Genomic DNA, 15701 nt, shown 5'->3' with positions numbered 1-15701 from the left:
AAAAGCCAAACGTTCGGGCGCCAGATGAAGGCGTAAGTCACGAACAAGGCCACACCAGTTTGGAGTTATGATTAATAGGGTGTTATTTATTTAAAGGGGAAAACTTACAGATCACCGTCTCAGACAACAGCCATCTGCACAACCAGGAAGGGAGTCTAGTCTCTGGCGGAGCAGGAAGTGAAGAGAGCGAGCAGAGGAAATAGCCGCTTTTTTAAAGGGAGAGAGACCACGCCCCAATGGGCTGGTATCACAGCAGCTATTGGTTGGAGGGGCGGAAGGACCTCCCACAACAATGCTTGCCTGCTGCCCTGCCATGATGATCACAGACCCTGAAACTGGAAACAAGCCCCCAATTGAGCGTTCTGTAAGTGGCTTTGGTCACGATGCTGTCACCTGTTCATAGGACAGACAGACATGGGGTACATAGTTAAGATACAAACCCAAAAACAAAAAACCCTGGGGCAAGATAACTCTGTGGTTGAGTGCTTGATGTGCAAGCCTGGCAACTGAGTCCCTAGAGCCCACACACAGGTGGAAGAGTGTACTCTCAAAGTTGTCGAGGGTTTCTCTCTGTAGCCCTAGCTGTCCTGGCACTCACTCTGTAGACCAGGTTGGTCTTGAACTCAGATGTCTGCCTCTGCCTCCCAAATGCTGGAATTAAAGGTGTGCACCACCACCGCCCAGTTTAGCTGGGGATTTGGATCGGTTGGTAGTGTGCTTGCCCACCATGGGTTCTATCCCCAGTGCCCTGTAAGTTAAGAGGTGTTAGTGCAAGCAGGCTCAAAGCCAGCCCAAGCTATGACACTGCCAAACTCAAACTATCTAGCCCTGCTCTGAGCAGGGATCCTAGATTTCTGGTTTTTGTTCCTGGAAACAAAGCCTGAACACGAGCTCTGAAGGGAGGAATGTCCGGTGGTTCAGCCATGCAGCCCACCTGGGACTCTGCACGCCTGAGCTAGGCCAGTATGTGTGGAAGAGGCAGCTTGTATTGTCCATTATAAGAAAGCAACACGGAGGTGACCCTTGCACCTTCACTTTCCAGGGAAAACAGCCCATGGAGTTGTTGAAAGACAGTAACAAGAGGCATTGGCTTCCACTCATACAGAATTGCACCACCTCCGATTATCCTAGCTGGGTGTGGGGAAGGGGAGGCAGGACTGAGCTCCAAACCAGCCTAGGCTACTTAGTGAGGCCTGAAGATTGCTGCTAGATTAGTACAGTAACCAGCACTACTTGGAAGGCAGAGGCAGAAGCACTGTCACGATTACTATGCCAGCCAGAGCTACACAGTGAACACAGTGGTCAGACATGGTTACAAAACAAAGAAAAAGGTATGCCCAGTGACCCGGCGTTTCCGCAGACATTTCTGAGCCAGATGAGAAGGGCTCCAGGATGCTCTCACAAGTTCAGGTCATACTTGTTTGCTGAGGGGCTGAGTCACTTTGCCCCTTGGCCTTGGCACATTTGTGACTCACGAAGTGAAGGGTAAATTTGATAAACATATTTGCATTTTACAGTTGACATTTCCTAAAGATAAACTAAAGTTCTGTTCACGTAGAATTAGTACATCAAGTCAGACCACCCAGGCAGGTCATAAGCCAACTGGAGCTCTGCCTAAGGGTAGACATGATGTCCTCATGATCACAGTACAGCTGTGCATTACCAGACACCAGTCAGTCAACTCCAAAACAAAAGGATAAAGTAGCCATGAAGATAGCCAAATCATTTTTTTTAAAGATTTATTTATTTACAGGCTCCAAAGCTAGAGAAACCCTGTCTTGAAAAACCCCCCCAAAAAAATTTATTTATTATGTATACAGTGTTCTGCCTGCATGCCAGAAGAGCACAAGATCTCACTATGGATGGTTGAGCCACCATGTGGTCGCTGGGAACAGTACTCTCAAACTCTGAGCCACCTCCCAAGCCCCCAAGGCCATTTTTTTTAAAAAAAAATTTATTATGTATACAATATTTTGTCTTGTGTGTACGTCTGCAGGCCAGAAGAAGACACCAGAGCTCATTACAGATGGTTAGGAGCCACCATGTGGTTGCTGGGAATTGAACTCAGGACCTTTGGAAGAGCAGGCAATGCTCTTAACCTCTGAGCCATCTCTCCAGCCCCAAGACCGTTTTCTTGAGGCTTTCTGAAAAGCCTTATCAGAAAGTTCCATTTGCCTCTCACTATCCAAAACTGAGTCACAGAAATGTATCCCATGAGGTAGATGCACCTCCACGTATGCCTTCAAGCCAGAGGTCCTTTCCCCTCTTCGTGGGGAAGCAGTGAGAGACACCAGTCACTACCTGGGTGCTTTATAGAAGCGCTTTATTTGAAGAAATATTACAACATATAAAAACTACATCAAGTCTTGTTTGCCACCTGCATTGGCAGATCTGATAGAATACAGAATTAAAAACCAAAAAACTTTAAAATCCAGAATGCACAAAGTACTGCACGGCTTGGTCACAAAGCAACCTCACAAACAGCTTAGTGTCGCCATGGCCACAGACGCTGTGCACGACATTTCAAATGCTGGGGCTCGACAGGTAAAAACATCAGTGCATACGGGGCTCTGGGCGAGAGCAGGACTATTCCATCGTGGGAGTCTCCTCCTTCTTAACTGCAGCTGAAGAGAGAAAAGCAGAAGTCACCCTGAGCATGCAAGCTCACGGCTGGAGAACTTGCAGCAGCTGACGGCAGTTCTTGCACCCTGGAGGCTGCTGACCATGTCGGTCAGCCCTCCCTTCCACTACTCTGCCCTCATGTGGAGCTGGGGCTGTGCCCAAGTCCCAGGACCTAGAGGAAGGTGGCACCTACCTGAGGCCATCTCCTGAGCTCTGGCCAGCATACAGAGCTTAATCTCAAGGCCAATGGCTTTGGCCAGTGGTGGTGGCACGGCGTTACCCACCTGTGGGAAGGAAAGAGGCAACACCAGATTGTCACTGGGTGTCACTGTCCTGCCTCAGCTCTGACCAAGGCAGGACAAGTGACCTGGACATTGGGGACTCAGTCTACTCAAGTGGCACAGGCCTTCCACTGTGATGCCCTCAGACCCACAGACCACTAACAGGGAGTTCTTTGTTTACTGTTTCAAGACGGGGTCTCTCTAAACAGACCAAGCTGGCTGGGAACTCAGATCAACCTGCTTCTGCCTCTCCAGTGCTGGGATTAAAGCCTTTTAAAAGGCTTTAGGAAAATCTGGAAGCAAAACACAGACTCCCAAACCCACTTTGATTCCCACTATGAGCCAAACAAGGGCCTGAGGGAGCATGGGGCTGGTCTGTATGGAGCCCAGCCCAGGCCAGGCCAGGCCAGGCCAGGATTTCTGCTGTACCTTCTAACTAGGGACAGCCAGCCGGGGAATGACATTTGTGCTATTGTACTATTGTGTTGCTGCTGCTGACCCACACTCAGTGACACAGCTGGACTCAAGCCCTGGGCCCCACTCCCTACATGAGAGCTGAGGCCGCTTGGCAACAAGCTCTGGTGCTGGGCTAACCTGCCGGTGTCTGTCCAGGATGTTGCCGAAGAACCGGTAGGTGTCCGGAAAGCCCTGGGAGCGGGCACACTCCCGCACGCTCACCACCCGGTGCTGCTCTGGGTGGAGCACACGGCCCTGCTTGCCCATGGGCTCAGGGTTGGTGACAGTGGTGCTGAAGAAGCCATCCCACTCCAGGCGCCCATAGAGGCCGGCCCAGTGGTTGTGCCGGTTCCCAGTGTGCGGCAGGCACCAGGGGATGAGGGTGTTGAACTGCCTGGCCGTGGGGTCGCAGGACTTGCCAGCTGCAACAGAATACTGTGCTATAGCCAGGGCTGGTGCCAGGCCACAGGGAGACTCAGACTCTCTGGGGCACTCACCTCTGCAAAGGGGCTTCCCGGGGGGAGGGGGGGCTCTGATGGCAGCCTAATCCAGGCCCAGAGCACCTGGTACCCCTTTGCTGAGGCAAAACTGTTTAACCCCCTCTGGCACCCATTTAGTTAGTAGCACCCGGTGTGGCCAGGGCCTCTGGGTTAACAAGCAGATGTGTCAAGTGGGGACTGCTAGGGAGCCCTAGGAAGCCAAGCGGCCAGACCACACAGGGCTGTAGTCATGGAATCCACGTTTGTGGAGATAGTGAGTCAAGTGGGACGACCAAAGCCTGGGGTCCCACCTTCTGCACAGGAACAGACCCCACGCATTGCACCAGTGCTGCTGCGGCCATTCTTCTTGTCGTGGAAGGTGTAGCGCAGCTTCTTGGTGGTAGTGCCGTCTGTCAGCAGCACTTCTATATTGGGCAGGTCACGCCAATCCGACCCTGGGAACAGTGGAATGTTCCGCATGCGGGCAGCCACCAATGGGCTCATGTCCTAGAACACAGGGAATCCCAGCTGAAATCCAGGTCAGGAAGCACAAAAGGGAACCAGAGGCTCAAATCCTATCAGGAGGAGACAGCTACCCAGCCCTAGCTCTAAGAGCTGACCATATAATGGAGCCAAGGGCATGCCTAGAGGGACATCTGAGAAAAATGCATAGGGCAAGGGTCCAGTGTGAGGTCAGCCAGGGAAGCACACGGTGCAGCCCAGTGTATCAGTCCATACGGAAGAGCGATTAGAGGGTGTATTGGGGGAGGCACTCAGATGCTTGCTGCTCCAGTGCCACCTGAAGATGACACTACTGGCCACGGGGGTGGGAGACCCGAGATGTCGAGCCTGCAGTAAGCCCAGAGAGAAGCTGGGCCAGGCAAGACCCCAGGAAGCACCAGACTCAGGGTGGTGTGGGAGGTTCATGTATGTTTTATGTAATTTTACTATGCTAAAGCTAAAACCTTCCTTTTCATTTAAACAGAAAAGGGGAGGTGATGTGGGATTACCGGGATTACCATTAATGAATAAAGAAACTGCTTTGGACCTATAGCAGGGCAGAATTTAGGTAGGTGGAGAAGACGGAACTGGGGGCTGGGAGGAAGGGCGGAATCAGAGAGATAGATGCTGGGAACTTTAGCTGGTAAGCCACAGCCACATGGCGATACACAGATTAATAGAAATGGGTTAAATTAATATGAGTTAGCCAATAAGAAGCTAGAGCTAATGGCCCAAGCAGTTGATTTAATTAATAGTTTGTGTGATTATTTCGTGTTTAAGCTAGCTGGGCAGCTAGGAACCGCTACCTTGCAGATATGATCCCTGAGGATGGGCTGGTAGTGTGAGCCCCGCAGCTGCCTCTGGAACCAGGACTGTGGCTCTCCATTGTAGGAAATCTCAGGTGCCGAGGCTCCATTCTGGATCTCAGGGAGGTCGGACATGGTATCCCGCACCGTGATGGTTCGGAAGGGGCCCGAGTTCAACCTGCAGCAGAGGGGGCCTTCTTAGATATCATGCAGGCAGTCTCTGCTGGATTTCAGGATGTGAGGGGCAGCTATAGTATGTGCTCTACTCAAGCCAGCTGCCTGCAACAAGGCAGAACTTGAGGCTGGAATGGCATAGACTTGCAATAGCACTGAGCTTCCACACAGAGCCTGGCACAAACCCCAGTGACCCAGGAGTCATGACCTCCTGCCAGTCCCGCACTTGGTGTGCCGAGTTCAGCTCCTACCTGGTGATGTTGCTAACAAACTTCTTGTCATCCACCACAACACTCAGCTGGCAAGCACGGGGCGCAAACACATGCAGAGGCTCTGGAAACAGAGGCAGCTTCTCTCCTGGGGCTGCAGCCAAGATGATGGCCCGTCTCCGCGTCTGGGCCACACCATACTGTCCAGCCTTTAAGAGGGGAATGGAGACAGGTGGCGTCAGGCAGAGGTCTGCCTAGCTGGTCTCTGTGCCGAGAACCATCTACAACTCATCAAGTCGACAGTGCAACTGACCAACAAGAGCAGCGCTCGCTTGTCAGCCAGGGCCACGCCATTTGCAAAATTCCCAATCCTTAAGACTACAATAATATGAATTTCCAGAAATTAGTCACTTGTCTTTGTAAGCTCCCTGCCACCCCAATTCTGTCAAGCCCAGGCCCCCAAAATATTAACCCACCACCTGTTTTTGTCTTTCCCCTATTCTCACAGCAACTCATGGGTTTGAAGGGGATGGCAAGACCTCTGGGTGACCAACTGGAAAGCCCCAATCCCAAGTTTGCATTGGATTCTCAGAATCTCAGGTTCTGCTGTGGGGCCACTTTTATCTTTCACTGACAGCCCCTTAGGGAACACTGCAGAAGTGGTAAGGACAACGGGGAGCTGGTGGCCCCCCACTCCCTGACAGTCACAGGCAAAGGGTGGGAATGCAGCACTTGCCCCATGCGGGCTCTTGTGACTTCAGCATCCATTGGATGTTTGAGTTCATAGCCCAGGCTGGCCACAAACTTGCTATGTAGACAAAGATGACATCTTAAAAGTCCTGATCCTATACCTACCCACTGCCTACTTGTTGGGATGACAGGTGTGTGCGACCATATTTGGGCTAGTGGTGATGGGAAAGGAACCCAGGCTTACTGAAGGTTACTAAGTGCCCTACCAACTGGGCCCCAGCCAACCCTGCTTACTTTTGGCAAATGTGCAGTTACCAATGTGTTACTTGTGAGTGCGCTACACTTAGCTACAACTCAGCTCTTAATCTTGAGACATTGGCCTTGAACCCATGATCGCCTACTTCAGCCTTTTAAGACCAGAATGACAGGCCTGTGCCACCATACCTGGTTACCCCATGTTTTTCCTTCTTTTAAGACAGGGGTTCTTAGACTGGGCAGTGGTGGTGCACGTCTTTAATCCCAGCACTCGGAAGGCAGAGGCAGGCGGATCTCTGAGTTTGAGGCCAGTCTGGTCTACAAGAGCTAGTTCCAGGACAGGCTCCAAAGCTACAGAGAAACCCTGTCTTGGGGGGAGGGGGGGGGGAGAAGGTAGGGTTTCTTTGCAGCTCTAGCTGTGCTAGAAATCGCTCTGTAGATCAGGCTGGTGTAAAACTCAGATTTACTATCCTCACCAACACACTAGTGATCACACAGCCCTCTGCTACCCAGCAGGCCTGAACACTCTCCCGGTTAGTGATGGGGGCAGCAGTCCAGGTGCCCGCACTGCGGGAGCCACTTCTGCCCTCTGCCTGCTGTGTGATGCCCACCTGCAGCACACCGAAGGTGCACTGGTAGCCCATGCGGACCAGGCAGCGCAGCGTGAGCTTCAGCACCATGGAGCGCTTGAAGGACACAAAGTTCCTGACGTTCTCCAGCAGGAAGAACCGTGGCCGGTAGTAGTCGCAGTAGCTGTGGTGCAGGAAGGGCAAAGGTTAGTCTCTCACAGACCCTAGGCATCTCCCACCAGAGAGGGGCTCCCTCCCACAAAGCTGTATCTGGCCAGACAGCAAATGACAGAGGGCTGTCCATGCTTACCTGAGGAAGGAGACTACCAGGGAGTTTTTGAACTTGGAGTAAGTACGGGAGTTGAAACGGTTCATGCCGCTGAAACCTTGGCACGGTGGTCCACCACAGAGCATCTCCACATCGCCCTTCTGCGGCAGCCTCTGGCCCAGGGAGTTGGTCACCTGGCCAGACATGACCAACTTAAGCAGCACATTGCAGTCCTCTGTGAACACCGTGGTGCCGGGGTTGTTCAGCCGGAATGCCTGGGCTGCTGGGTCCCACATCTCAATGGCCCACAGCGTCTCAGAGATGCCTGGGGGACAGAGAGCAGAGGTTTGTTGTTTTCATTTGCTCAGACATGCCATGCCCGCCTCACCTTGCCCAGCCAGGCCAGAGTCAGCACAACCAGTACCCACCTGCTTGGTGGAATCCTTCTGACAACCCTCCACAGCCAGAAAACACATCCAGAGTTCGGAGCTTGGGCAACTTGATGGCTGTCTCGGGCTCTCTGGGCTCCGACACCTGACTCTTTGCCTTCCCTTTCCCTGAAGAAGGAACAGGACATCAGCTGTGAGAAGGGCCCACCAGACGGCTCTCCTCAGAGGCTTTTTTCAGGAGACCTTGTCTTTGTGCCTTAAGAGCAGCCTCTTGGGAGATCTTCCCGATTCAGCCTCCCAAACATAGGCAGAATTTGAGAGGTTGAGGCAGAAAACTTCAGGGTTCCGGGCTAGCTTGGACAACATGCAACCTTGTCTCATGAAAACCATACATACAGGGGAGTAACAGATGGGACACACCTTTTCCCTTCCCTTTCCCTTTATTCCCAGGGTTGCGGGCGTGGTTTGGAGGGTCTTCGAAGCTTTTGCTCTTTGCATTGTAGGCCTGCACAAAGATGAGCCATATTAGTTAAGAAGAAATGCATGGACACCCCCCCCCACACACACACACAGCTTAAGAACTTGGTCTGATAATCTGATTCCCTAGGAGGACCACAGCCAATCTTATTATTGGAAAGAGACAAGACTGTAGCCAGCTGTTCATGGTGCTGAGGCTGAGGCCACTCCACACTACAGAGGCTGTCTAAAATCACTTCTATTAGCCCTCTCATGGTCTGCACCAACATCTGCTACTTAAAGCACCCAGAGCATACATTCGAATGAAAGGGAGAGCATTATGGGAGCCTGCTGTCCAATGTCACATAAACATGCACACAAAAAAATGGACACTTGCCGGGCGGTGGTGGTGCACGCCTTTAATCCCAGCACTCGGGAGGCAGAGGCAGGCGGATCTTTGTGAGTTCGAGACCAGCCTGGCCTACAGAGCTAGTTCCAGGACAGGCTCCAAAGCCACAGAGAAACCCTGTCTCGAAAAACAAAAAACAAAAAACAAAACAAAACAAAAAAAAAAGGACACTTAGCACAACATTGAAGAGCCAAGCTCCAGGTGCTCAAATGGGTCTAGTACAAGAGGGTCTTGGATCCTTTCTCAAAACCATGGCCACTACCTGGTCACAAGAGACAGAGTGTACTCTTCCCAAAGAGATGGACCTTTCCAACATATACCAAGACCCTAGGTATGGTTGGTAGAGGCCTTCAAAACAGTCCGTCAGATAAATTTTAATGGTGTTAGTAAAATGTTACACCAATTTTTACTCTTAAATCTAGAGCAGCCAGGGCTACAAAGAAAAAATTTTTAAATATTTATTTATTATGTATACAATATTCTGTGTATGTATGCCTGCAGGCTAGAAGAGGGCACCAGACCCCATTACAGATGGTTGTGAGCCACCATGTGGTTGCTGGGAGTTGAACTCAGGACCTTTGGAAGAGCAGGCAGTGTTCTTAACCTCTGAGCTATCTCTCCAGCCCCCTACAAAGAAAAAATTCTATCTCAAAAACAACAAAAACAAAGCTGGGCAGTAGTGGTACATGCCTTTAATCTCAGCAGTCAGGAGGCAGAGACAGGCGGCACTGTGTGAGCTCGAGGCCAGCCTGGACTATAGTGAGTTCCAGGACGGTCAGGACTTATATACAAAAATCTTGTCTTGGAAAACAAAACAAAAAAACCCAAACCAAACCCAGAAAAGCAAAAGCTAAGCACTGAACTCCAGAACCACATGCTATCACAGGCCTGTGCCATGTGCTGACATGGGCATGCAACACCAATCTTCTGAACACCCAATCCTGCCTCCCAACCCAGGGCTTTGTGCATGTTAGGCAAGAGTTCTACTGGATCAAGCCATATCGCCAGCTGCCTTGTTTTCTTTCAAAGTCAAAATCCTACTCCTAAGGTTCTACACTGAAGTCAGGTGGTGGTGGCACATGCCTTTAATCCCAGCGATTTAGAGGCAAGTGGGTTTCTAAGTTCGAGGCCAGCCCTGTCTACAGAAACAGTTCAGGGATATACAGAGAAATCCTATCTTGAAAAACCAAAAGACTATATAGGTTGGGTGGGGCAGGTACCACAAGCCTTTATCCCAGCACTTGGAAGGAAAAAGCGGGTGGATCTGCCAGTTTGGTCTACAGATGGAGTTTCAGGGGTATATAAATGTGTAGTGAGACCCTAGCTCAAAACAGACAAAAACCAAACCCACTGCACACCAGCTGCTTCCTTAGTCTACCTCGTATCTCCTATCCCAAGAAAAACCCAGGACCAGGTCTAGCACTATCCAGCCTATCACTGAGCTCCACCCCAGACTGAGCTGCTTTCTTGGGCACCCCACTCTCGCAATTTGCCCCTCAAGTCTGGCTCCACCTCAAGGAAGTAGAAGCGGTCAGGGCCCCCCTGTGAGTAATCCTGGATGCTTTCAAGCAGGTCTTCCCCATACTCCACAGTACAGCGGCCTTGCACATCACTGAAGTCCACCACAGCTTCCTCGTCACTCCAGTACAGCAGGTTGATTTCTGAATGGTAGGTTGCTGAGGTGGATTTGTGGGTGTTCTCAGGCCTGTAAAGCGGACACCAGGTAAGTATTATTTTACCACAAGTTTATAATCACAGGTCAAAGCACCCTCATCTGCAATGCCTGGAACCAGCAATTGGGTAGTTGAGTGAGACAACAGGGATCTTGTCAATCTTGTACACCTCATACCTCAAGGCCTTTATTTTTTGAGACAGTGCTTTCCAGGCTGACCTCCAGCTCAGCGATTCTCCTGCCACAACACCTCAAGTGCTGGGACTACAGACAACTACCAACCCAGTCTCCACAGGACATCTTAAGATAGCATTTTAAAAAGGATTTATTCATTCTTATTCAGTGTGTATGGGCACTCTGCTGGCTTGTATGTCAGTGCAACAGGTGAGTACAGTGCCCATGAAGGCCAGAAGGGGGCATTGAATCCCGTGGAACTGGAGTTAGACAATTTTGAGTCACCATGTGTTTAAGTGCTGGGAATTAAACTTATCAAATCTGAAGCACTGAGCCAACACTGAGCCATCTCTCCAGCCCTTACATGGCATTAAGTAACATTGAGGTAGCCTGTAAGAGAGGTCAGCTGTATAATTTGAGTACTTGGTTTGGCTTGGCTCAACCTATAAACAGCATCACAGAAAGATCACACATCCCAGTTCCATCAGCATGGTGACCACCACCCTTACTTGGACCCAACCCCACAGCAGGAATGGAATTCCCGGGAACCAGGATCAGGGATGCTCTGCTTCATCCTGCCTGTCAACGCTGAGTGACCCGTTCTTTTCTAACCACGTTGATCATTACAAAGACTCCAGAAAAATCAGGTGTAGTAAGAGGTGCCTATTATCCTAGTACGTGGGATGCTGATACAGGGGGATCTCAAGTTCTAGGTATGCTGGTAAAACAAGCACATACAGGCCATCTGGGCCAGTTTTCTTTCACCGTAGCCCCCTGTCTACTGTCTTCAAACAAAGAAGCCAGACTTTCAGGAGTGCATGCACAAGTACATAAAGTGTATGTGGAGTGTTTAGTGAAGCCAAGGGCTGGAAACAAACCCAGAACAGAGGGGCTGAGAGTGGTGGGAGACCAGAACAGAGACTGGTTTGGGCAAAGCACCGAGACAAACCAGGACACACTCCCTGCCACTCTGCAGCTTTTTTTTCTTGCAGGTTGAATTGGAGCCCACAGTACCCCACATGCTAGACACAAGCTCCCAACTTAGCCACACCCACACCCCCCCCCACCAAGGCAACAAGTATGTAATACACCCATGCCCCCAGGATAACCAGAAGCAGCCATCTCTACCAGCAGAGCCTTCTTGGAGGGCCTCCCAGCAGGCAGAACCCACACGGACCTGTAGAACTTGTTGAGCCTGATCTTGATGTCTGCTTCGTTGGCCTTGCCGTTCTTCTTGCCACAGTGGATTGCTTTGATCCGGCCGATGCGGTAGGGCTCAGGAGCATCCAGGTTGCTGCCTTTGATATAGTCAGAATACTTGCGGTAATGCTCAGGGTACAGGCTCTCATCCACAGGCTCCTTCTTTGAACGCTTTAAGGGGCTGGCTAGCTTTATGCTGCAGAGAGGAAGGAAGGGAAAAACTGAGCGCAAGGCCTTAGAGTCCAGACGACAGGTTGGAATGAGCAGATTCCTCATGAGTTGGTACAGCCTAGTACCATTAATGAAAGATATTTCAAATGAAATCTGTTTAAAATACCACTCAGCTCCCAGAGCTCAGGGGGCTGTGGCTACACATGCTTGTCACCCCAGGATTTGGGAAACAAACTGACTGAAACAGGAGGCTCGGGAGTTCCAGGTAAGCTTGAGCTGCCAATTAAGTTTTAGGCCAACCCGGAGGTACCTCCCAGCCATGTAGCACCATGTACTACTGACTATATGACAAGGTCCTGTCAGCAAACACAAGTTGAAATGTTATAGGAGGGGACATTGCACTAGGGGAGACAGCAGCTTCTAAGACGGCACAGGTACCATTTCCCCAGGTGTCAGCCAAAAGCACAACCACTGTGCTGAGGAGCCCCGGGCCTCGAGGACTCGCTGTGACATGTCTGACTTCCCTGACTACGGGGTACCGATGCAAATGTGATGTGAAGGATGGAGTCTGAGAAAGCTCGAATTTGGCCCAACTCATGGCAAAGCTACTCTACCCACAAGGACATAGGAGGTGATCTTCCAAAGTGGCTCCCACTCTGGCTAGCAGGTGACTTTCGAGTCCTAGAGGCACCCGAGTGCTTATGTGTGGCCTAATTGGTGTGCTTCTATGTGGTAGATGACACCACAGGGAACAACCTATAGGACACCAAAGATGAGCATTTCAAGATTGGGTAAAATACCCAACACCATCAATGTACAAGTATCCACTCATTCCTTAGTTCCATGGGTCACAGCAACTAAGCCAAATTTGGGGACTTAAGGTTTCACCAGATGGAGGAAGGTCATTGAGCAATAATAAAGAAACTGCTTGGCTGGCCCTGATAGGTTAAAGCATAGGTGGGAGGAGTAAACAGAATAGAATTCTGGGAGGAAGAGGAAGTGAGGTCAGACTCTGCTCGGCTCCCGGAGAGACCCGACAGCTCTGCTCTCTGGAGCAGAGACGCCATGCTCAGCTCTTCCAGGTAGACGCGATAGCTCTGCTCTCAGAGACATGCGCAATGAAGCTCCAACTCAAGATGGACGTAGGCTAGAATCTTCCCGGTAAGCGCACCTTGGGGTGCTTACACGAATTATTAGAAATGGGCTAATCTAGGTGCAAGAATTAGCCTAGAAGAGGCTAGATAGAAATGGGCCAAGTGGTCTTTATATGAATACAGTTTGTGTGTTGTTATTTCGGGCATAAGCTAGCAAGCGGCCGGGGTGTTGGGGACGCAGCCCCGCCGCTCCTATTTCAACAACCAGACACTAGGAAAATGGATCCTCCAACTATAGATACTGAGCTATGTTTGGAAACATGAGCTGCAATTCCAACTTGTTCTAGCGCTTAGGATGTAGAATGAAAAGGTGGAGATGATGCCCTGACTTCCGACATGGGAGTCTGATGTAGTCCTGTTCACAGATCTCATCCAACAGTCCCGGGGTAGAGCACTGGAGTTCTGGCAGGGAGATCCCATTAGCTTCAAGGAGAAAAAGACTCAGGGAGGAAGCCTATGCCAAGACCTCAGAGCTGCTCAGGTGTGGAGCCGAGCCAAGAACTGACTGTCCAGCACTGCAGGTCTCAGCCAGACACAGCACAGATAGTGAAAGGCCCGAGGCAGTGTGCCTGGAGCACGACCAGCCCGTGACAGAACCTTCACGAGGAGAGGCTTAGCACTAGCTTAAGGGGAGCAGCTGGAAAGATCACCAAGCCAACTGACGGGTATGGACCATGGACGGGGCACTCACTTGAAGGTAAAGGCCTCAGGAGGCAGGTATACACTGTCGCCTAGTCGGTAGACAACACCATTCTTGGTGATACAGCTGCAGTAGAGCCGGCCATCCACCTCATCAAGCTGCTCCAGGACCTTGGGCATTTCTTTCTGTCTCAGCTCACCCAGCCGGATACAGGATAGGCAGAACCTATAGAAGCCAAGGGCAGAAACTCAAGGCTCCGAGGTAAAAGTATCTGCAGATATCTGGGAGAATTGCCCCTTTTGACCACAGCTCAAAGATAGAAATTAATACTAGCCTAGCAAACAAGCCAGGGGCTGTGTGCATCAACAGCAGGGTCCTCAGCCAGCAAATGCCCAAGGCCCAGGACTACAACCTAGCACCACAAAGAGTATTTTCCCCCTCTCTCTCTTTTTGAGTCAAGGTTTCTCTATATAGCACTGTTGTCCTGGAACTCACGCTGAAGACCAGGCTGGCCTCGAACACATATCTGCCTACCTCTGCCTCCCACCTCCCAAGTGCTGGTATTAAAAGCTTGCACTACCACTGCCCAGCAGAAATGACTATTTTTAAACAGATGGCTATGCTTGCCTGTGATAACCCCCAGATAGTCCATGTTTTTTTTAAAAAACAGGGTTTCTCTGTAACGGTCCTGGCTGTCCTGGAACCCACTCGGTAGATCAGGCTGGCCTCGAACTCAGATCTGCCTGATTCTGCCTTCCGAGTGCAGGAATTAAAGGTGTGCACCACCACCTGGCCAGGTCCACACATTTTAAACATATCCATGTCAGGCCTCTTTGGTCAGCAAAGAACACAACTGGGGCTGGGCGGTGGTGGCACACGCCTTTAATCCCAGCACTCCTGGAAGGCAGAGGCAGGCAGATCTCTGTGAGTTTGAGGCCAGCCTGGTCTACAAGAGCTAGTGCCAGGACAGGCTCCAAAGCTACAGAGAAACCCTGTCTCGAAGAAAAACAAAACAAAAAAAATCCTAAAACTAAAAAAATCTAAGAACACAGCTGGGGAATAAGTAAACGTTTCCCTGGAAACCAGAGAGAATGGAAGGACTCCCAGAGCAGGATGGGGGCAGAGGAGGCCTACAGCTGGTGCACACACTCACTTGTGCTTGTTGTCCTCTGTCGGCTGGGTCGTGGGAGGGGATTCAAACCTTGCGTAGTCCTGGTTGTACCACAGCTGGTAGAAATAGGTCTTCCCATCATCCTCAGCCCTTGGCAGCATGGTCTCAGGATCCAGGCCGCCCTGTGGAAACCAAACAAGGTCAGCCTTGGCTCCGAAAGGGCGGTGGAGCATGGAGAGGAGGGAAGCACTCACCTCCAGGGCCCAGTTCTCAGAGGGCGCTCTGTAGACGACCTTGACCTTGCTGTGGATGTAGGAGAGCTGCATATTCTCACACTCGCCCACCAGGAACAGCTCCAGCGGGTCGGAGGTGGCTCCAAGGACTGTGTCTGTCCCAGCACAGAACCAGTGCGCATGGAACATCTGCCCGTTCTTGTCTTCCCACAGTGCCGTGACCCTGCAACCGCAAAACGGGACAGGGAACAGATATCTCATGTAACCAGCAGAACTGGACCACACAAACCCTTGGTATCTTTTGGTTTCAGTCTGACATGAAAAAGCAGGCACTCAAATTTGGCAGGAGGACACACACACCTGGCTAGATATAGCGGCTTGGAGGAATCATCTGGAATGACAGAGACGCAGTCCCCCACCTCCAGTGTCTCTTCATCGATGCACACCTTCTGATAGTAAGTTCTCTTCTCTTCAACCTGAAACCAATCTGAGCTTGGGTGAGGGTCATGTCCAACATTTCCCCTAACTTTCTGTGAAATTTACTTGGGACTAGGGGTGTGGATCAGCAGTACAAAGAGCACTGACCAGATGCCAGGCTCTGGGCTCCACCCCAGACGCCCTAAAAAAGTGGAAACATGGGCTGGAGAGATGGCTCAGAGGTTAAGAGCAATGACTGCTCTTCCAAAGGTCCTGAGTTCAATTCCCAGCAACCACATGGGGACTCCCAACCATTTGTAGTGAGATCTGGGACCCTCTTCTGGTGCTGCAAGCAGAATACTGTA

At 50.9% G+C, this 15701-nt stretch overlaps 1 protein-coding gene across 5 annotated transcripts in view; it reads right to left on the bottom strand.

The window, feature by feature from the left end:
* Window positions 1-2306: 2306 nt before the first annotated feature.
* Dnmt1 (DNA methyltransferase 1) overlaps window positions 2307-15701 on the bottom strand; it is a 53183-nt gene continuing 39788 nt past the window's right edge. For all 5 annotated transcript variants that reach the window (XM_050125460.1, XM_050125457.1, XM_050125458.1 and 2 more), the window contains 16 exons: window positions 15280-15395; window positions 14941-15142; window positions 14729-14868; window positions 13627-13800; window positions 11588-11806; window positions 10077-10269; window positions 8120-8204; window positions 7739-7867; window positions 7353-7635; window positions 7085-7226; window positions 5571-5737; window positions 5146-5323; window positions 4150-4345; window positions 3498-3781; window positions 2816-2906; window positions 2307-2624 (listed from right to left, as the gene is read on the bottom strand). In XM_050125460.1, the coding sequence (XP_049981417.1) occupies window positions 2587-2624; window positions 2816-2906; window positions 3498-3781; window positions 4150-4345; window positions 5146-5323; window positions 5571-5737; window positions 7085-7226; window positions 7353-7635; window positions 7739-7867; window positions 8120-8204; window positions 10077-10269; window positions 11588-11806; window positions 13627-13800; window positions 14729-14868; window positions 14941-15142; window positions 15280-15395 (2637 nt within the window). In that variant the 3' untranslated portion in view covers window positions 2307-2586. The remainder of the gene's footprint in view (window positions 2625-2815; window positions 2907-3497; window positions 3782-4149; window positions 4346-5145; window positions 5324-5570; window positions 5738-7084; window positions 7227-7352; window positions 7636-7738; window positions 7868-8119; window positions 8205-10076; window positions 10270-11587; window positions 11807-13626; window positions 13801-14728; window positions 14869-14940; window positions 15143-15279; window positions 15396-15701) is intronic.

The sequence above is a fragment of the Alexandromys fortis genome, unplaced genomic scaffold, assembly GCF_014885135.2.
Source record: "Alexandromys fortis isolate MF-2015 unplaced genomic scaffold, M_Fortis_MF-2015_v1.1 scaffold_242, whole genome shotgun sequence".
Lineage (NCBI taxonomy): Eukaryota > Metazoa > Chordata > Mammalia > Rodentia > Cricetidae > Alexandromys > Alexandromys fortis.
This window is presented reverse-complemented; position numbering and strand designations above follow the sequence as displayed.